The sequence below is a fragment of the Staurois parvus genome, unplaced genomic scaffold, assembly GCF_062004578.1.
Source record: "Staurois parvus isolate SC_StPar_1 unplaced genomic scaffold, SC_StPar_1.0 ptg000860l, whole genome shotgun sequence".
Taxonomy (NCBI): Eukaryota; Metazoa; Chordata; class Amphibia; order Anura; family Ranidae; genus Staurois; species Staurois parvus.
The window spans coordinates 3,834,519-3,858,043 of NW_028318656.1; the positions used below are offsets into that span (position 1 = coordinate 3,834,519).

Genomic DNA, 23,525 nt, shown 5'->3' on the forward strand with positions numbered 1-23,525 from the left:
GTAATTGGCTTCCTCAAAGGCTCCTTTGTGATCAGGATTCTCACAGGAAGATTAGAGGATTTAAAATAGAATATAGATATTATACACACTATATTGCCAAAAGTATGCACATCAGTGTGAGCCCAGGCTAAGGGTTGGGGAACAGTCTAGCAATTAGCACCCCCTTCTAGAATTCCTCCAGCTATCCTACAAGGTAGAACCCCGGTGTTAATCACTCTTCCACTGTCCCCACACCAGATGGTAGCTTACCACCCAAAAGTTTGTACACACACACTTTACAATCTGCCAACACGCAGTGCAATTGTATACAGATTGGCAATAAACTTAACCTGAGCACATAGACACTACAATACAATAACATCTCCGGGGATATGAGCCCGAGCTTAGTGCACAGAAGTCACTTATTAATTTTATGATTTAATACCCTGAAAGTGGACAGTGCATAAATATATGTACTAAGAAAAAAGGAATTACAAAAAATACAACACAGACAAAAAGACACATACATAATGGGCTAGTCACTAACATAGAAAAGGGATAAAGAAAACTTTTACCAAGATTTATCCTGTGACTGGAGCAAGTTGAAAAGAAAGTCTGCAATTCACCAGTGAAATGAAACCGGCTCCGTACAAATCACACCATCCATATTTCAGGGTCCTCAATTTATTGAAATATGGATGTGGGTTGGAGTTTAGCCCTTGGCCAATCAACCCTGGGGGGTGTTCCTGTACCAGCCCACAGGATGTTCTGTGTTCTGATGTGCCCAGATTTGAATGGGCCAGGAACGGTTCAGATCACTGGGTCAGGGATAGGATTTCCGACACCAACGCACTGCAATGCATGATTATGTGTTGTAGTACACTGCTTAAGAAAAAATGCTGCATTTTTGCAAATCTGTTTTAGTGTGCTGAAAGTCCATTCAAAAATGAACCCCAATGAGCACTAATGTGCACACAAGAATGGACAGGTGTGAATGGATCCTCAGACAGTGTACTCATTTCAGCAGGGCTGGTTTGTCTAAGGATTCAAGTAAATCTCTCATCTGGCAAGCACCAGGATGCACTTACAATTACATCCGGTGGGTGGTTATTGATTGTGTCTTCTCCACTGTTCAAGCTAGTGGAAACTGTTGAAGGCCCCTAGAAAGGATAAAGCATAAAGCATGTCAATAAAAAAGAAAAAAAAAAAAAAAAAGACAAAAAAAATTGGACTACACCCAGCATGATGACGTCACCTCCCACCTGACGTGTTGTGCCTAATTGGCTTCCTCAAAGGCTCCTTTGTGATCAGGATTTTCACAGGCAGATTAGAGGATTTAAAATAGGTATTATACATACCATATTGCCAAAAGTATGCACATCAGTGTGAGCCCAGGCTAAGGGTTGGGGAACAGTCTAGCAATTAGCACCCCCTTCTAGAATTCCTTCAGCTATCCTACAAGGTAGAACCCCGGTGTTAATCACTCCTCCACTGTCCCCACACCAGATGGTAGCTTACCACCCAAAAGTTTGTACACACACACACTTTACAATCTGCCAACACGCAGTGCAATTGTACACAGATTGGCAATAAACTTAACCTGAGCACATAGACACTACAACAACATCTCTGGGGATATGAGCCCGAGCTTAGTACACATTAGTCACTTATTAATTTTATGATTTAATACCCTGAAAGTGGACAGTGCATAAATATATGTACTAAGAAAAAAGTAATTACAAAAAATACAAGACAGACAAAAAGACACATACATAATGGGCTAGTCACTAACATAGAAAAGGGATAAATAAAACTTTTACCAACATTTATCCTGTGACTGGAGCAAGTTGAAAAGAAAGTCTGCAATTCACCAGTGAAATGAAACCAGCTCCGTACAAATCACACCATCCATATTTCAGGGTCCTCAATTTATTGAAATATGGATGTGGGTTGGACTTTAGCCCTTGGCCAATCAACCCTGGGGGGTGTTCCTGTACCAGCCCACAGGATGTTCTGTGTTCTGATGTGCCCAGATTTGAATGGACCAGGAACAGTTCAGATCACTGGGTCACTGCAAAGCATGATTATGTGTTGTAGTGCACTGCTTAAGAAAAAATGCTGCATTTTTGCAAATCTGTTTTAGTGTGCTGAAAGTCCATTCAAAAATGAATGGCAATGAGCACTAATGAGCACACAAGAATGGACAGGTGTTAATGGGTCCTCAAACAGTGTGCTCATTTCAGCAGGGCTGGTTTGTCTAAGGATTCAAGTAAATCTCTCATCTGGCAAGCATCAGGATGCACTTACAGTTACATGCTGTGGTTGGCCATTGATTGAGTCTATCTGACTGGCTTCACTGCTCCCGCTAGTGGAAACTGTTGAAGACCCCTAGAAAGGATAAAGCATGTCAATAAAAAAGAAAAAAAAAAAAAAAAAGACAAAAAAAATGACTACACCCAGCATGATGACGTCACCTCCCACCTAATGGGTTGTGCCATAATTGGCTTCCTCAAAGGCTCCTTTGTGATCAGGATTTTCACAGGAAGATTAGAGGATTTAAAATAGAATATAGATATTATACACACTATATTGCCAAAAGTATGCACATCAGTGTGAGCCCAGGCTAAGGGTTGGGGAACAGTCTAGCAATTAGCACCCCCTTCTAGAATTCCTCCAGCTATCCTACAAGGTAGAACCCCGGTGTTAATCACTCCTCCACTGTCCCCACACCAGATGGTAGCTTACCACCCAGAAGTTTGTACACACATTTTACAATCTGCCAACACGCAGTGAAATTCAGATTGGCAATAAACTTAACCTGAGCAAATAGACACTACAATACAATAACATCTCCGGGGATATGAGCCCGAGCTTAGTACACATTAGTCACTTATTAATTTTATGATTTAATACCCTGAAAGTGGACAGTGCATAAATATATGTACTAAGAAAAAAGTAATTACAAAAAATACAAGACAGACAAAAAGACACATACATAATGGGCTAGTCACTAACATAGAAAAGGGATAAAGAAAACCTTTACCAAGATTTATCCTGTGACTGCAGCAAGTTGAAAAGAAAGTCTGCAATTCACCAGTGAAATGAAACCGCCTCCGTACAAATCACACCATCCATATTTCAGGGTACTCAATTTATCGAAATGTGGATGTGGGCTGGACTTTAGCCCTTGGCCAATCAACCCTGGGGGGTGTTCCTGTACCAGCCCACAGGATGTTCTGTGTTCTGATGTGCCCAGATTTGAATGGGCCAGGAACGGTTCAGATCACTGGGTCAGGGATAGGATTTCCGACACCAACGCACTGCAATGCATGATTATGTGTTGTACTAAACTGCTTAAGAAAAAATGCTGCATTTTTGAGAATCTGTTTTAGTGTGCTGAAAGTCCATTCAAAAATGAACGGCAATGAGCACTAATGTGCACACAAGAATGGACAGGTGTGAATGGATCCTCAGACAGTGTGCTCATTTCAGCAGGGCTGGTTTGTCTAAGGATTCAAGTCAATCTCTCACCTGGCAAGCACCAGGATGCACTTACTTACAGTTACATGCTGTGGTTGGCTATTGATTGTGTCTTCTGTCTGACTGGCTTCATTGCTCCCGCTAGTGGAAGCTGTTGAAGGTCCCTAGAAAGGATAAAGCATGTCAACAAAAAAGAAAAAAAAAAAAAAAACGACAAAAAAACTGACTACACCCAGCATGATGACGTCACCTCCCACCTAACGGGTTGTGCCATAATTGGCTTCTTCAAATACTCCTTTGTGATTGGGATTTTCACAGGAAGATTAGAGGATTTAAAATAGAATATAGATATTAAACACACTATATTGCCAAAAGTATTGGTAGGCCTGCCTTTCCACGCACATGACCTTTAATGGCATCCAAGTCTTAGTCCGTAGGGTTCAATATTGAGTTGGCCCCGCCCTTTGCAGTTATAACCGCTTCAACTCCTCTGGGAAGGCCGTCCACAAGGTTTAGGAGGGTGTCTATGGGAAGGTTGGACCATTATTCCAGAAGAGCATTTGTGAGGTCAGGCACTGATGTCGGGGGAGGAGGCCTGGCTTGCAGTCTCCGCTCTAATTCATCCCAAAGGTGTTCTATGGGGTTGAGGTCAGGACTCTGTGCAGGCCAGTCAAGTTCCTCCACCCCAAACTGGCTCCTCCATGCCTTTATGGACCTTGCTTTGTGCACTGGTGCGCAGTCATGTTGGAACAGGAAGGGGCCATCCCCAAACTCTTCCCACAAAATTCGGAGCATGAAACTTTCCTTCACTGGAACGAAGGGGCCAAGCCCAACCCCTGAAAGACACTCCCACACCATAATCCCCCTCCACCAAACTTTACACTTGGCACAATGCAGTCAGGCAACTACCGTTCTCCTGGCAACCACCAAACCTAGACATGTCCACCAGACTGCCAGATAGAGAAGCGTGATTGGCCACTCCAGAGAACATGTCTCCCCTGCTCTAGAGTCCAGTGGCGGCGTGCTTTACACCATGGCATCCGACGCTTTGCATTGCACTTGGTGATGTAAGGCTTGGATGCAGCTGCTCGGCCATGGAAACCCATTCCATGAAGCTCTCTACACACTGTTGTTGGGCTCATCTGAAGGCCACACCAAGTTTGGAGGTCTTTAGCTATTGACTCTGCAGACAGTTGGCGACTCCTACGCACTGTGCGCTTCAGCATGCGCTGACCCCGCTCTGTCATGTGACGTGGCCTACCACTTGGTGGCTGAGTGGCTGTTGTTCCCAGTTGCTTCCACTTTGTTATAATCCCACTAACAGTTGACCGTGGAATATTTAGTAGCCAGGAAATGTCACGGATGGACTTATTGCACAGGTGACAACCTATCACGGGACCACGCTTGGAGTCACTGAGCTCCTGAGAGCGACCCATTCTTTCACCAATGTTTGTAGAAGCAGTCTGCATGCCTAGGGGATGATTTTAAACTAGCCGTTGGGCATTTATTCATGTCAATTGAAAATACTGTGGCTAATCAAATTAATAAATGCAAAGCGCTAAACCGAGTACTGCACTTACACATTTTTGATGTGTTTAGCATTTTTCTTCTGCCAGGAGAGTTAAACGTCTAGGGGAGTTCATGTGTACATGAGACCCATGTTATCTAGCCAGCACTCCTGTGTGATTTGCACATTTTACAAACATATAGTCAGATCCTTTGAGTGCAGCGACAATTATCCTCTCTAATCGCCAATATAAACCAGGAATATGTGCAAGTGTAACAAAAAAGAATTGTACACACACATCCATCTTTGCCAGTATCAAGACACTTTTGGGAAACAGGACTCTCAGAATTCAATCTCATTTCACTGCAGTGGATGATGTACAAAATCCATTCATTGCATCCTATCCATCCATGCCATCCCTTCACCCCATCCAATCATCTCATGATCCCATTCATTCCACCATCCCATTCATGCAGGCCATCCCGCTACGACATCTCTGTGCCATCCTATTCTATATATCTCATCATACCATCCCTACATTTCATGATCCTATCCCTCCATCCCATTCATGCATGTCATATCTCCATCCCATGCCACCCCTCTATCCCATCAATCCATTCCATCTCATGCCATCCCATGATCACATCCCTCCAGGCCATCCCATCTATAGCATCCCTCCGTGTTATCCCTTCTTGTCATCCCTCCATGCCATCTCATCCTATCCATGCCAACTCGTCATTCCATCCCTCACATCATCCTTCCATGCCACCCCATTCCTCCATGTCATTCCTATCCATGCCATCCCTCCATCCCATACTATGCATCCATGCCATCCTTCCATCCCATCCTATGCATCCATGCCATCCTATCCATACCACACATCCTTCCATGCCATCCCATCCCTCCACCCTATCCTATCCATCCATCCATGCCATCCCTAAACCCCATCCATGCCATGCTATCCCTCCCTTCTATCCATGCCATCCCTCCTTCTGATCCATGCAATCCCATCCTATCCACCCATGTCATCCCTTCATCCACCCCATCCTATTAATGACATCCCTTCCTCCTATCCATTTTTATTTATTTCAGGTACTTCTATAGCACTGTCAATTTACGTGTGTGCATGTGTGTTACATAAAGCACCAGGACCAGATGGCATACACCCATGGCTCCTTAAAGAATTGAGCTCTAATTTCAAAGCCATTGTTTTAGGGACTCCAATGGCTGGCATAGTACCACCGGGTTGGTGTAAGGCCAATGTGGTGCCAATATTTAAAAAGGGGTCAAAATCTTCACCAACTACTGTAATTATAGACCTGTTAATGTAACTTTCTATAGTTGAGAAGATCCTGAAGGGTTTAATAAAAGACCACATAGATGAGTTCTTGCTGGAAAAAGATACTTTAGATACTTTGAAAGACAGAAGTTGTCAGACAAATCTGATTTCTTTTTATGAGGGGGTGGACGTGGTATACTTGGACAGAGGGGTGGACGTGGTATACTTGGACAGAGCGGTGGACGTGGTATACTTGGACAGAGCGGTGGACGTGGTATACTTGGACAGAGCGGTGGACGTGGTATACTTGGACAGAGCGGTGGACGTGGTATACTTGGACAGAGCGGTGGACGTGGTATACTTGGACAGAGCGGTGGACGTGGTATACTTGGACAGAGCGGTGGCCGTGGTATACTTGGACAGAGCGGTGGCCGTGGTATACTTGGACAGAACGGTGGCCGTGGTATACTTGGACAGAACGGTGGCCGTGGTATACTTGGACAGAACGGTGGCCGTGGTATACTTGGACAGAACGGTGGCCGTGGTATACTTGGACAGAACGGTGGCCGTGGTATACTTGGACAGAACGGTGGCCGTGGTATACTTGGACAGAACGGTGGCGGTGGACGTGGTATACTTGGACAGAGGGGTGGCGGTGGACGTGGTATACTTGGACAGAGGGGTTGATGTGGTATACTTGGATTTTGCTAAAGCGTTTGCTAATGCTAATGTGTAAGGTAAAGTCTACGGGCTTGTAAAATCCATATGTATGGATAGAAAACTGGCTAAAAGATGGTATTCAGAGAGTAGTGGTTAATGATTCATAGTCTGAATGGTCTAGGGGTGTCAGTGGTGTACCCCAAGGCTCAGTGTTGGGACCCTTACTTCTTAATATATTTATAAACAATATAGAGTCTGAGATTATAAATCCCATTTCAGTCTTTGCAGATGACACCAAGCTGTGCCGTGGAATAACGTCCTTACACGATGTCTCCAACTTACAAGCCGACCTCAATGCTCTGTGTAATTGGGCAACTATGTGGGAAATGAGGTTTAATGTTGATAAATGTAAGGTTCTGCACTTGGGGGCTAAGAATATGCATGCATCATACATACTAGGGGGGGTACAACTGGGGGAATCAATGGTGGAGAAGGATCTGGGGGGGGGTCAATAGTGGAGAAGGATCTGGGGGTTCTGGTAGATCACAAGCTTAATAATGGCAGCAATGCCAAGCTGCGGGTTCTAAAGCGAGCAAAATCCTCTCTTGTATTAGGAGAGGTATAGACTCCAGAGAGAGATATCATTTCCCCCGATACAAATCATTAGTAACACCTCATCTGGAATATGCAGTTCAGTTTTGGGCGCCAATTCACAAGAAGCACATTGGGGAACTGGAGGAAGTACAGAGAAGAGCAACCAAACTGATAAGAGGCATGGAGGAGATCAGCTATGAGGAAAGATCAGAGGAACTGAATTTATTCTCTCTTGAGAAGAGGAGATTAAGGGGGGATATGATCACCATGTATAATACATAAGGGGGGATATGATCTCCATGTATAATACATAAGGGGGGGATATGATCTCCATGTATAATACATAAGGGGGGGATATGATCTCCATGTATAATACATAAGGGGGGGATATGATCTCCATGTATAATACATAAGGGGGGGATATGATCTCCATGTATAATACATAAGGGGGGGATATGATCTCCATGTATAATACATAAGGGGGGATATGATCTCCATGTATAATACATAAGGGGGGATATGATCTCCATGTATAATACATAAGGGGGGGATATGATCTCCATGTATAATACATAAGGGGGGGATATGATCTCCATGTATAATACATAAGGGGGGATATGATCTCCATGTATAATACATAAGGGGGGATATGATCTCCATGTATAATACATAAGGGGGGATATGATCTCCATGTATAATACATAAGGGGGGGATATGATCTCCATGTATAATACATAGGGGGGGATAGGATCTCCATGTATAATACATAAGGGGGGATATGATCACCATGTATAATACATAAGGGGGGATATGATCACCATGTATAATACATAAGGGGGGATATGATCACCATGTATAATACATAGGGGGGGATAGGATCTCCATGTATAATACATAGGGGGGGATAGGATCTCCATGTATAATACATAAGGGGGGATATGATCACCATGTATAATACATAAGGGGGGATATGATCACCATGTATAATACATAAGGGGGGATATGATCACCATGTATAATACATAAGGGGGGATATGATCACCATGTATAATACATAAGGGGGGATATGATCACCATGTATAATACATAAGGGGGGATATGATCACCATGTATAATACATAAGGGGGGATATGATCACCATGTATAATACATAAGGGGGGATATGATCACCATGTATAATACATAAGGGGGGATATGATCACCATGTATAATACATAAGGGGGATATGATCTCCATGTATAATACATAAGGGGGGATATGATCTCCATGTATAATACATAGGGGGGGATATGATCTCCATGTATAATACATAAGGGGGGATATGATCACCATGTATAATACATAAGGGGGGATATGATCTCCATGTATAATACATAGGGGGGGGATATGATCTCCATGTATAATACATAAGGGGGGATATGATCTCCATGTATAATACATAAGGGGGGATATGATCTCCATGTATAATACATAAGGGGGGATATGATCTCCATGTATAATACATAAGGGGGGATATGATCTCCATGTATAATACATAAGGGGGGATATGATCTCCATGTATAATACATAAGGGGGATATGATCTCCATGTATAATACATAAGGGGGGATATGATCTCCATGTATAAATACATAAGGGGGGATATGATCTCCATGTATAATACATAAGGGGGGATATGATCACCATGTATAATACATAAGGGGGGATATGATCTCCATGTATAATACATAAGGGGGATATGATCTCCCTATAAATTCAGATCAGCTCATGGGGGGAGATCTCTGATGGGGGGCATAGTCTCTGATGGGGGTGCTGCTTCTGACGGAGTGCGGCTTCGAAAGAGTGCGAAGCAGTTAAACACAGCAATCTAATTATGCCTTCTCTACTTTCACAGGTAAATGCACCTCTCCTACCTCCACTCCTAACTCAAAATCGCTTTTACTCCTGTTATATTCAGAACAAATGGTGTATTTATATTTGTGTGTATGTTGAGCAGTCCTCACCTTCAGTTGCACCCAGTTTACGACTGTAGCCTGGTTCCTATGAGACATCCCCCAACATTCATGTGAGCCTTATCAGCTTCTAATTGGGGTGGAGTTGAATGCTCATTTGAGCATCTCCCTATAAATTCAGATCAGCTCATGGGGGGAGATCTCTGATGGGGGGCACAGTTTCTGATGGAGTGCAGCTTCGAAAGAGTGCGAAGCAGTTAAACACAGCAGTTGAACTAAAGCAGGAGAAAGACACAACAACAGCAAGAAACTCTACTGCATGCTGGACAGACTGCAAGCAAACACCCTGGGAAACATCTCTTACATACCTGACTCCCACTCTGTGTACCTTTATATAATACACTCCTCCTCTTCATACTACTATCCTCTGTTCCCAAATCTCATTTCTTTACCCCTCTGCTCCACCCCAAAACTTGCACATCTCCCCCTCATTGCTATCATCTCCCTACTACTGCTCTCATCACCCCCCACAATGCCTCTTCTACTCCTTCTCATTTTCCTCTCCTCCATTCCCAAAATCCATTCACTATATCCCTCTGCTCCTCCTAAACATTTGTATATTGTGTCCTCACTGCTTCCTTCGCCCCTCTATGGCACCCACCACCTCCTCCTATTATTCCACTCTCCCACTGACCCGAACACCTCCACTAGGAGTTTTTCACGCTCCTGCACATCCCGCTCCCATGCCACCTTTCTCACCCTTCTCCTCCTCCTAGCCGCGGGAGACATCTCCCCGAATCCTGGCCCTCCACCACCTCCCTCACCCGCACAACACCCTCCCGCCTCCATGTCCTACCGCAACCTAGTATCTGTCCCCCTGCTCCCTAAAATCTCTCCCCCGTTTTCATGTGCACTCCTGAACGCCCGATCGGTGTGCAACAAGCTTACCGCCATCCACGACCTCTTTGTTTCCCGTTCCCTCAACCTCCTGGCGATCACGGAAACCTGGATCCAGCCCACTGACTCTACCTCCCCTGCTGCACTCTCCTACGGAGGTCTCACCTGGACCCACTCACCCAGGCCTAACGGTCGTAAAGGTGGTGGGGTTGGTCTGCTCCTGTCACCGCAGAGCGCCTTCCGAGTCCTCCCAAACCCCCCCTCCCTATCCTTCTCCTCCTTCGAGGCCCACTGCGTCCGACTATTCTCCCCAACCCCCCTGAAGATTGCTGTGATATACCGGCCTCCTGGATCCATACCCCGCTTCCTGGAAGACTTCTCCTCCTGGCTACCCTTCTTCCTCTCCTCTGAGCTACCCACCATCATTCTTGGGGATTTCAACATCCCTGTCAACCTTGACAACCCGGACACAGCCCGTCTCCTCCACTTAACATCCTCCTTTGCACTTGCACAGTGCATACAATCCACCACCCACTCCGACGGTAATATCCTTGATCTCGTCTTCTCCAACAGCTGCGCTCCCCACAACCTCACTAACACCCCCTTCCCTCTCTCTGACCACAACCTGATTACCTTCTCTATCTCCTCGTCCTCCAACGCCTACCCCTCCAAATGTCACACTACTACCAGCCGTAACCTCCGCAACCTTAACCCTGCCCCCCTCCACTCTGCAGCTGATCAACTCCAGGACCGCATCCTCCCCCTGTCCTGCCCCGACTTGGCTATGACTGCCTACAACAACGCGCTGTCAGCAGCCCTTGACTCACTAGCGCCTTTAACCACACGCAACATCAGACTCCGACCGCTCCAGCCCTGGCAGACTGATCACACCAAAACCCTCAAACGACGCAGTCGTGCCCTGGAGCAACTATGGCGCAAAACAAAATCCCAACAAGCTTTCACCTGCTACAAATCTGCCTTCCGCACCTACACCTCCTCCCTCCACGCAGCCAAACAAGCCTACTTCCTGACCCTCATCAAGGCCCTCTCCTCCAATCCTCGCCGACTCTTCTCCACCTTCAACTCTCTACTCTCTCCACCCCCACCTCCACCCAGCACCTCACTCACCGCCCTTGAGATTGCCAATCACTTCAAAAACAAGATTGACACAATTCGCAAGGACATTGCCGCAACTCACACGCCCTCTCAACCCGTCCCCTCTCACACAGCTACCCCCTCATCCCCCCTCCCCCTCGACATTACCCGCAGGGACTTCGTCACTGCTCAAACTCCCTCCAACCCCGTTCCCCCTCACTCAGCTACCCCCTCATCACCCCTCTCCCACGGCCCCACCACTGCTCTGACCTCCACTCCCACCCCACCCTACATTCCTCATACTGAAGCTCCCCCAACACTCCACACATTTGATCTTACTACCATCGAGGAAGTCTCCAAGATCCTCTCTGATGCCCGCCTCACAACCTGCCCCCTCGACCCTATCCCCTCACAATTCCTACGACCTCCCTCCCCCTCCATCCTACGCTCCCTCACCCACATCTTTAATCTCTCCCTCTCCTCCGGCACTTTCCCCTCCCCACTGAAGCATGCACACATCACCCCCATACTTAAAAAGCCCTCCCTGGACCCCAATGACCCGAACAACCTCAGACCCATCTCCCTGCTCCCACTTACATCTAAACTCCTCGAGCGTCTCGTCTACACCCGCCTATGCTCTCACCTCAACGACAACAACCTCCTCGATCCCCTACAGTCTGGCTTCCGTCCCCTACACTCCACCGAAACTGCCTTACTCAAACTCTCCAACGACCTGCTAACCGCCAAAGCTAATGGCCACTATTCAGTGCTCCTACTCCTTGACCTCTCTGCGGCCTTCGACACAGTTGACCACCCCCTCCTCCTCAAAATACTACACTCCCTCGGCCTCAGAGATTCTGCTCTCTCCTGGCTCTCATCCTACCTGTCACAACGCTCCTTCAGGGTTACCTATAATGCTACCACCTCCCCCTCACTCCCCCTCTCTGTTGGGGTTCCTCAAGGCTCTGTCCTTGGGCCCCTTCTCTTCTCCATCTACACCTCCTCCCTTGGCCAACTCATACACTCTCATGGCTTCAACTACCACCTCTATGCCGACGACACACAAATCTATCTCTCAACCCCCCACCTCACCCCCTCGGTCTCTGCCCAAATCACACACCTACTGAGCAACATATCAGACTGGAAGTCGCTCCACTTCCTTAAACTGAACCTCTCCAAAACCGAGCTCCTTGTCTTCCCCCCAGCCCGAACCCCACCCCCCATTGACTTCTACATCACATCCAACAACGCCAATATCAAACCCGCTCTGCAGGCCAGAGTACTTGGTGTCATTCTGGACTCCAACCTATCCTTCCAGCCCCAAGTCCAATCTTTAACAAACTCGTGCAGACTCCACCTCCGCAACATCGCCAAAATCCGCACGTTCCTAACCCCAGAAACCACTAAACAGCTCATCCACTCCATCATATCACGACTCGACTACTGCAACTCCCTCCTCACTGGCCTGCCTCGCCGCTGGCTATCCCCACTTCAGTCGATCCTGAATACGGCTGCCAGACTCATTCACCTTTCCAACCGCTCCATTTCCGCCACCCCCCTCTGCCAATCCCTCCACTGGCTTCCGATTGCGCAACGGATCAAATTCAAAATCCTAACACTGACGTACAAAGTCCATCATACTGCCCCGAACTACATCACCGACCTAATATCCAAGTACCGCCCAGCACACACACTCCGCTCCTCACAAGACCTCCTTCTCTCTAGTTCCCTGGTCTCCTCCTCCCATGCCCGCCTCCAGGACTTCTCCAGGGTGTCACCTATCCTCTGGAACTCCCTGCCCCAACCCATCAGATTATCACCTACTCTCCTCTCCTTTAGGCGCACCCTGAAAACCCATCTCTTCAGGGAAGCCTACCTCACCCCCTGCTAACTTGCTGACCTCCTCCACTCTTCCTACCACTCCATCCTCCACAGCTATCTCCTCCTGTGCCACCATCCCCTCCCTCCTAGATTGTAAGCTCGAAAGAGCAGGGCCCTCAATCCCCTCATGTTTTGCATTGTATTGGTATTGTTCTGTCACATGTTCTGTCCCCCTTTGTAATGTACAGCGCTGAGTGAACTATTGGCGCTTTATAAATACTGTATAATAATAATAATAATAATAATGTATAAATACATAAGGGGGATATGATCACCATGTATAATACATAAGGGGGGATATGATTACCATGTATAATACATAAGGGGGGATATGATCACCATGTATAATACATAAGGGGGGATATGATCACCATGTATAATACATAAGGGGGGATATGATTACCATGTATAATACATAAGGGGGGATATGATCACCATGTATAATACATAAGGGGGGATATGATCACCATGTATAATACATAAGGGGGGATATGATCACCATGTATAATACATAAGGGGGATATGATCTCCATGTATAATACATAAGGGGGGGATGATCTCCATGTATAATACATAAGGGGGAAATGATCTCCATGTATAATACATAAGGGGGGGATATGATCTCCATGTATAATACATAAGGGGGGGATATGATCTCCATGTATAATACATAAGGGGGGATATGATCTCCATGTATAATACATAAGGGGTGATATGATCTCCATGTATAATACATAAGGGGTGATATGATCTCCATGTATAATACATAAGGGGGGATATGATCTCCATGTATAATACATAAGGGGGGATATGATCTCCATGTATAATACATAAGGGGGGATATGATCACCATGTATAATACATAAGGGGGGATATGATCACCATGTATAATACATAAGGGGGGATATGATCACCATGTATAATACATAAGGGGGGATAGGATGTCCATGTATAATACATAAGGGGGATAGGATGTCCATGTATAATACATAAGGGGGATATGATCTCCATGTATAATACATAAGGGGGATATGATCTCCATGTATAATACATAAGGGGGATATGATCTCCATGTATAATACATAAGGGGGATATGATCTCCATGTATAAATACATCAGTGGTTCATATAGTGAACTCGGTGTAGAGTTATTCCCCCTGAGGTCATCACAGAGGACAAGGGGGCGCTCTTTACGTCTGGAGGAAAATAAATGTAATCTCCAAACACGGAAAGGTTTCATCACAGTGAGAGCTGTGAAAATGTAGAATAAACTCCCTCAAGAGTTGGTTGTGGCCAGCTCAGTGGATTGCTGTAGGAAAGTCCTGGATTCTTTCTTAGATACACAGAATATAACTGGATATAACATTTATAGGTAAAGTTGATCCAGGGAATATCTGATTGCCTCTCGGGGGATCAGGAAACAATTTTTTTCCCAGCAGGAGCAAATTGGTTCATGCTTTGCTGGGGTTTTTTTTGCCTTCCTCTGGATCAACTGTGGGTATAGGATTATAGTGTACAATTTAACCGGTTTCTCGCCGGCCTATGGCCATATGGCGGCCGGGGTGAGCACCTCGTCCCTCCAGGTGCACGCCATATGGTGTCCTTTCAGGCATGTGTAGTTTGCGTGCCCGCAGATCAATCACAGCAGGTCAGATGACAGTTGTATACAATGGATGGCTTCCTTTCATTCCATCCATTGTATACAAGTGTGTCTAGCTGTGAATGGTCACAGCGATCACATGCACAAGCTGGGCAATCACAGCCCATCTGTGTTACGTGATTAGCCGTGCCAAATCACAGCAAAGCACAAAAAAAAACCTGAATGAATTGATTTCATTCAGCTAAATGCTTGCTTATAACAAAGTAATTCTTTGCAATAAGCAAACTGTGTAAAAAAATAAATAAATAAATGAAAAAAAAATACTCTAAGCTTCCCCAAAGTAGTACAATGTTACTATGGTAACATTATACTACTTTGGTCATAGTGTAATATGAAAAAAATTCTTATAATTCTTAAGAAAAAAAATGTAATTAAAAAAAAAAATATATACAGTCAGGTCCATAAATATTGGGACATCGACACAATTCTAACATTTTTGTCTCTATACACCACCACAATGGATTTGAAATGAAACGAACAAGATGTGCTTTAACTGCAGACTGTCAGCTTTAACTTGAGGGTATTTACATCCAAATAAGGTGAACGGTGTTGGAATTACAACACTTTGCATATGTGCCTCCCACTTCTTAAGGGACCAAAAGTAATGGGACAGAATAATAATCATAAATCAAACTTTCACTTTTTAATACTTGGTTGCAAATCCTTTGCAGTCAATTACAGCCTGAAGTCTGGAACGCATAGACATCACCAGACGCTGGGTTTCATCCCTGGTGATGCTCTGCCAGGCCTCTACTGCAACTGTGTTCAGTTCCTGCTTGTTCTTGGGGCATTTTCCCTTCAGTTTTGTCTTCAGCAAGTGAAATGCATGCTCAATCGGATTCAGGTCAGGTGATTGACTTGGCCATTGCATAACATTCCACTTCTTTCCCTTAAAAAACTCTTTGGTTGCTTTTGCAGTCTGCTTTGGGTCATTGTCCATCTGCACTGTGAAGCGGCGTCCAATGAATTCTGAAGCATTTGGCTGAATATGAGCAGATAATATTCCCGAAACACTTCAGAATTCATCCGGCTGCTTTTGTCAGCAGTCACATCATCAATAAATACAAGAGAACCAGTTCCATTGGCAGCCATACATGCCCACGCCATGACACTACCACCACCATGCTTCACTGATGAGGTGGTATGTTTAGGATCATGAGCAGTTCCTTTCCTTCTCCATACTCTTCTCTTCCCATCACTCTGGTACAAGTTGATCTTGGTCTCATCTGTCCATAGGCTGTTGTTCCAGAACTGTGAAGGCTTTTTTAGATGTCGTTTGGCAAACTCTAATCTGGCCTTCCTGTTTTTGAGGCTCACCAATGGTTTACATCTTGTGGTGAACCCTCTGTATTCACTCTGGTGAAGTCTTCTCTTGATTGTTGACTTTGACACACATACACCTACCTCCTGGAGAGTGTTCTTGATCTGGCCAACTGTTGTGAAGGGTGTTTTCTTCACCAGGGAAAGAATTATTCGGTCATCCACTACAGTTGTTTTCCGTGGTCTTCCGGGTCTTTTGGTGTTGCTGAGCTCACTGGTGCGTTCCTTCTTTTTGAGAATGTTCCAAACAGTTGTTTTGGCCACGCCTAATGTTTTTGCTATCTCTCTGATGGGTTTGTTTTGTTTTTTCAGCCTAATGATGGCTTGCTTCACTGATAGTGACAGCTCTTTGGATCTCATCTTGAGAGTTGACAGCAACAGATTCCAAATGCAAATAGCACACTTGAAATGAACTCTGGACCTTTTATCTGCTCATTGTAATTGGGATAATGAGGGAATAACACACACCTGGCCATGGAACAGCTGAAAAGCCAATTGTCCCATTACTTCTGGTCCCTTAACAAGTGGGAGGCACATATGCAAACTGTTGTAATCCCTACACCGTTCACCTGATTTGGATGTAAATACCCTCAAATTAAAGCGGACAGTCTGCAGTTAAAGCAGATCTTGTTCGTTTCATTTCAAATCCATTGTGGTGATGTATAGAGCCAAAAATGTTAGAATTGTGTCAATGTCCCAATATTTATGGACCTGACTGTATATATCAATTTTTGTTTTTTCATACTGTCACCAGTCAGTGTCCCTGATCACCGCCATGGCAGTTATATGAAGACGCTGTACTGCACTGGTGACAGTATGTAAAAAAAAAAAATAGTGAAAATGATTTTTTTATTTCATTTCCGAAAAATTATGACAAAAATTACAACTTCAAAAACCTCGCCATGCCTCTTATGAAATACGTCGGACTGTCTACTCTGCAAAAAAGGGGTCATTTGGGTGATATCTGTGCTGTGCTGACATTTGGGGGGATATCTGCACCGTCCTGACGTTTGGGGGGATATCTGCACCGTGCTGACGTTTGGGGGGATATCTGCACCGTGCTGACGTTTGGGGGGATATCTGCACCGTGCTGACGTTTGGGGGGATATCTGCACCGTGCTGACGTTTGGGGGGATATCTGCACCGTGCTGACGTTTGGGGGGATATCTGTACTGTCCTGACATTTGGGGGATATCTGTACTGTTCTGACATTCTTGGACCTCAAGAAATTAGATTGGCTGTCAGTACTTCAGGATTGATCAATATTCAGATCTATCCCATAGTTTGTGAACTCTATAACTTTCCTACAAACTAAATAATACATCCTAATTTGGGTTATTTTCACCAAAGACATGTAGCAGAATACATCTCGGCCTAAATTTATGAAGAACAATTATTTATTTGCAAACTTTTATATCAGAAACAAAGAAACCCTTTTTTTTGTTCAAAATTTTTGGTCCTTTTTTGTTAATTCAGCAAAAAATAAAAACCCCGGCAGTGATTAAATACCACCAAAAGAAAGCTCTAGTTGTGTGAACAAAATGATAAAATTTTAGTTTGGGTACAATGTTGTATGACCGCGCAATTGTCATTCAAAGTGTGAGAGCGCTGAAACCTGAAGATTGGCCTGGGCAGGAAGGGGGTAAACGTGCCCGGTATTGAAGGGGTTAAGGTCCCTAACTCCCATTCATACATACACATACTAGGGCCAATTCAGACAGGAGCCAATTAACCTACCAGAATGTAGGTTAATGTGGCAGGAAACCAGAGAACCCAGAGGAAACACATGCAGGCACAGGGAAAACAGGCAAACTCCAGGCAGGTGGTGCCTTGGCTGGGATTCAAACCAACGACTCGAATACTGCCAGGCAGAAGTGCTGCATGCCATCCCATCCATCCATGTCATCCATCATTGCCATCCCATCCATGTCATCCATCATTGCCATCCCATCCATGTCATCCATCATTGCCATCCCATCCATCCATGTCATCCCTCCATGTCATCCATCATTGCCATCCCATCCATCCATGTCATCCCTCCATGTCATCCATCATTGCCATCCCATCCATGTCATCCATCATTGCCATCCCATCCCTCCATGTCATCTATCATTGCCATCCCATCCATCCATGTCATCCATCATTGCCATCTCATCCATCCATGTCATCCATCATTGCCATCCCATCCATGTCATCCATCATTGCCATCCCATCCATCCATGTCATCCCTCCATGTCATCCATCATTGCCATCCCATCCATGTCATCCATCATTGCCATCCCATCCATCTATGTCATCCATCATTGCCATCCCATCCCTCCATGTCATCCATCATTGCCATCTCATCCATCCATGTCATCCATCATTGCCATCTCATCCATCCATGTCATCCATCATTGCCATCCCATCCATCCATGTCATCCATCATTGCCATCCCATCCCTCCATGTCATCCATTGCCATCCCATCCCTCCATCTCATCCATCATTGCCATCCCATCCATCCATGACATCCATCATTGCCATCCCATCCATCCATGTCATCCATCATTGCCATCCCATCCATCCATGTCATCCATCATTGCCATCCCATCCATGTCATCCCTCCATGTCATCCATCATTGCCATCCCATCCATCCATGTCATCCATCATTGCCATCCCATCCCTCCATGTCATCTATCATTGCCATCCCATCCCTCCATGTCATCCATCATTGCCATCCCATCCATCCATCCATCATTGCCATCCCATCCATCCATCCATCATTGCCATCCCATGTCATCCCTCCATGTCATCTATCATTGCCATCCCATCCCTCCATGTCATCCATCATTGCCATCCCATCCATCCATGTCATCCATCATTGCCATCTCATCCATCCATGTCATCCATCATTGCCATCCCATCCATCCATGTCATCCATCATTGCCATCCCATCCCTCCATCTCATCCATCATTGCCATCCCATCCCTCCATCTCATCCATCATTGCCATCCCATCCCTCCATCTCATCCATCTTTGCCATCCCATCCATCCATGACATCCATCATTGCCATCCCATCCCTCCATGTCATCCATCATTGCCATCCCATCCCTCCATGTCATCTATCATTGCCATCCCATCCATCCATGTCATCCATCATTGCCATCCCATCCATGTCATCCCTCCATGTCATCCATCATTGCCATCCCATCCATCCATGTCATCCATCATTGCCATCCCATCCATGTCATCCCTCCATGTCATCCATCATTGCCATCCCATCCATCCATGTCATCCATCATTGCCATCCCATCCCTCCATGTCATCTATCATTGCCATCCCATCCCTCCATGTCATCCATCATTGCCATCCCATCCATCCATCCATCATTGCCATCCCATCCATCCATCCATCATTGCCATCCCATGTCATCCCTCCATGTCATCTATCATTGCCATCCCATCCCTCCATGTCATCCATCATTGCCATCCCATCCATCCATGTCATCCATCATTGCCATCCCATCCATCCATGTCATCCATCATTGCCATCCCATCCATCCATGTCATCCATCATTGCCATCCCATCCCTCCATCTCATCCATCATTGCCATCCCATCCCTCCATCTCATCCATCATTGCCATCCCATCCATCCATGACATCCATCATTGCCATCCCATCCCTCCATGTCATCCATCATTGCCATCCCATCCATCCATGTCATCCATCATTGCCATCCCATCCATGTCATCCCTCCATGTCATCCATCATTGCCATCCCATCCATCCATGTCATCCATCATTGCCATCCCATCCCTCCATGTCATCTATCATTGCCATCCCATCCCTCCATGTCATCCATCATTGCCATCCCATCCATGTCATCCCTCCATGTCATCCATCATTGCCATCCCATCCATCCATCCATCATTGCCATCCATCCATCATTGCCATCCCATGTCATCCCTCCATGTCATCTATCATTGCCATCCCATCCCTCCATGTCATCCATCATTGCCATCCCATCCCTCCATGTCATCCATCATTGCCATCCCATCCATCCATGTCATCCATCATTGTCATCCATCATTGCCATCCCATCCATCCATGTCATCCATCATTGTCATCCATCATTGCCATCCCATCCATCCATGTCATCCATCATTGCCATCCCATCCCTCCATGTCATCCATTGCCATCCCATCCCTCCATCTCATCCATCATTGCCATCCCATCCATCCATGACATCCATCATTGCCATCCCATCCATCCATGTCATCCATCATTGCCATCCCATCCATCCATGTCATCCCTCCATGTCATCTATCATTGCCATCCCATCCATCCATGTCATCCATCATTGCCATCCCATCCATGTCATCCATCATTGCCATCCCATCCATCCATCCATCATTGCCATCCCATGTCATCCATCATTGCCATCCCATGTCATCCATCATTGCCATCCCTCCATGTCATCCATCATTGCCATCCCATCCCTCCATGTCATCCATCATTGCCATCCCATCCATCCATGTCATCCATCATTGTCATCCATCATTGCCATCCTATCCATCCATGTCATCCATCATTGTCATCCATCATTGCCATCCCATCCATCCATGTCATCCATCATTGTCATCCATCATTGCCACCCCATCCCTCCATGTCATCCATTGCCATCCCATCCCTCCATCTCATCCATCATTGCCATCCCATCCATCCATGACATCCATCATTGCCATCCCATCCATCCATGTCATCCCTCCATGTCATCTATCATTGCCATCCCATCCATCCATGTCATCCATCATTGCCATCCCATCCATGTCATCCATCATTGCCATCCCATCCATCCATCCATCATTGCCATCCCATGTCATCCCTCCATGTCATCCATCATTGCCATCCCATCCCTCCATGTCATCCATCATTGCCATCCCATCCCTCCATGTCATCCATCATTGCCATCCCATCCATCCATGTCATCCATCATTGTCATCCATCATTGCCATCCCATCCATCCATGTCATCCATCATTGTCATCCATCATTGCCATCCCATCCATCCATGTCATCCATCATTGTCATCCATCATTGCCATCCCATCCCTCCATGTCATCCATTGCCATCCCATCCCTCCATCTCATCCATCATTGCCATCCCATCCATCCATGACATCCATCATTGCCATCCCATCCATCCATGACATCCATCATTGCCATCCCATCCATCCATGTCATCCCTCCATGTCATCTATCATTGCCATCCCATCCATCCATGTCATCCATCATTGCCATCCCATCCATGTCATCCCTCCATGTCATCCATCATTGCCATCCCATCCATCCATCCATCCATCATTGCCATCCCATGTCATCCCTCCATGTCATCTATCATTGCCATCCCATCCCTCCATGTCATCCATCATTGCCATCCCATCCCTCCATGTCATCCATCATTGCCATCCCATCCCTCCATGTCATCCATCATTGCCATCCCATCCCTCCATGTCATCCATCATTGTCATCCATCATTGCCATCCCATCCCTCCATGTCATCCATTGCCATCCCATCCCTCCATCTCATCCATCATTGCCATCCCATCCATCCATGTCATCCATCATTGCCATCCCATCCATCCATGTCATCCCTCCATGTCATCTATCATTGCCATCCCATCCATCCATGTCATCCATCATTGCCATCCCATCCATGTCATCCATCATTGCCATCCCATCCATCCATCCATCATTGCCATCCCATGTCATCCCTCCATGTCATCCATCATTGCCATCCCATCCCTCCATGTCATCCATCATTGCCATCCCATCCATCCATGTCATCCATCATTGTCATCCATCATTGCCATCCCATCCATCCATGTCATCCATCATTGTCATCCATCATTGCCATCCCATCCATCCATGTCATCCATCATTGTCATCCATCATTGCCAACCCATCCCTCCATGCCATCCATTGCCATCCCATCCCTCCATCTCATCCATCATTGCCATCCCATCCCTCCATCTCATCCATCATTGCCATCCCATCCATCATTGCCATCCCATCCATCCATGTCATCCATCATTGCCATCCCATCCATCCATGTCATCCCTCCATGTCATCTATCATTGCCATCCCATCCATGCATGTCATCCCTCCATGTCATCCATCATTGCCATCCCATCCATGTCATCCCTCCATGTCATCCATCATTGCCATCCCATCCATCCATCATTGCCATCCCATGTCATCCCTCCATGTCATCTATCATTGCCATCCCATCCCTCCATGTCATCCATCATTGCCATCCCATCCCTCCATGTCATCCATCATTGTCATCCTAGTCATCTTTGAATCCATTCCTATCCATCCCATGTAACCCCTCCATGACATCCTATCCCATCCATCCATGTAACCCCTCCATGCAAGCCCAGGAGATAGGGATGACCGTGTACCAGAAAATCAAGGAAACTGATGCCGATAAAGGGCTGCCCGGGAAGGAGCGGGGTCTCGGTTGGTCTGACACTCACCGCTTGGTCGCTCTGTCCTCCTCCCATAGCCGCTGACACAGTGCTATTACTTTCCGATCCTATTGTCAGCCCTGCCGGTGGAGTCAGAGGGTTTTCTACTTTCAGTTTCTGAATTCTAGGCGCTGGATGTAGCCGGTCTGGTCAGCACTGTCACCGCCCCCATTCCGCCCAACTTCCCGACATAGAATCGAAGGACACCTATTGGCAGAAGTATGTATAGCATAGGACACGCCCCCCGCCACACCCTCAAACGATAATTGTGCCAAAAAAAAAGATTGTTAACCCCTCGCCTACCGGACACTGTCCCCCCTTCCTGCCCAGGTCATTGTTCAGGTTTCAGCGCTCTCACACTTTGAATGACAATTGCGCGGTCATACAGCATTGTACACAAACTACAATTTTATCATTTTCTTCACACAGCTAGAGCTTTCTTTTGGTGGTATTTAATCACCGCTGGGGTTTTTATTTTTTGCTAAATTAACAAAAAAATGGCTGCAAAAAAAATGTCTGAAAAACACGTTTTTCTTTGTTTCTATTATAAAAGTTTGCAAATAATTGTTGTTCATAAATTTAGGCCGAGATGTATTCTGCTACATGTCTTTGGTGACAATAACCCAAATCAGTATTTATTATTTAGTTTGTAGGAAAGTTATAGAGTTCACAAACTATGGGATAGATCTGAAAATTGATCAATCCTGAAGTACT

The 23,525-nt window shown here is 45.8% G+C and overlaps 1 protein-coding gene across 3 annotated transcripts in view; it reads right to left on the bottom strand.

The window, feature by feature from the left end:
* LOC149443328 (killer cell lectin-like receptor subfamily G member 1) overlaps positions 1-22,979 on the bottom strand; it is a 56,541-nt gene extending 33,562 nt beyond the window's left edge. For 2 of the 3 annotated variants that reach the window (XM_089655665.1, XM_089655666.1), the window contains exons 1-4: positions 22,821-22,979; positions 3,540-3,623; positions 2,287-2,367; positions 1,068-1,139 (exon numbers count right to left, since the gene is read on the bottom strand). In XM_089655665.1, the coding sequence (XP_089511791.1) occupies positions 1,068-1,139; positions 2,287-2,367; positions 3,540-3,623; positions 22,821-22,847 (264 nt within the window). In that variant the 5' untranslated portion in view covers positions 22,848-22,979. The remainder of the gene's footprint in view (positions 1-1,067; positions 1,140-2,286; positions 2,368-3,539; positions 3,624-22,820) is intronic. The other variant, XM_089655667.1, reaches the window with a different exon arrangement.
* Positions 22,980-23,525: the final 546 nt, after the last annotated feature.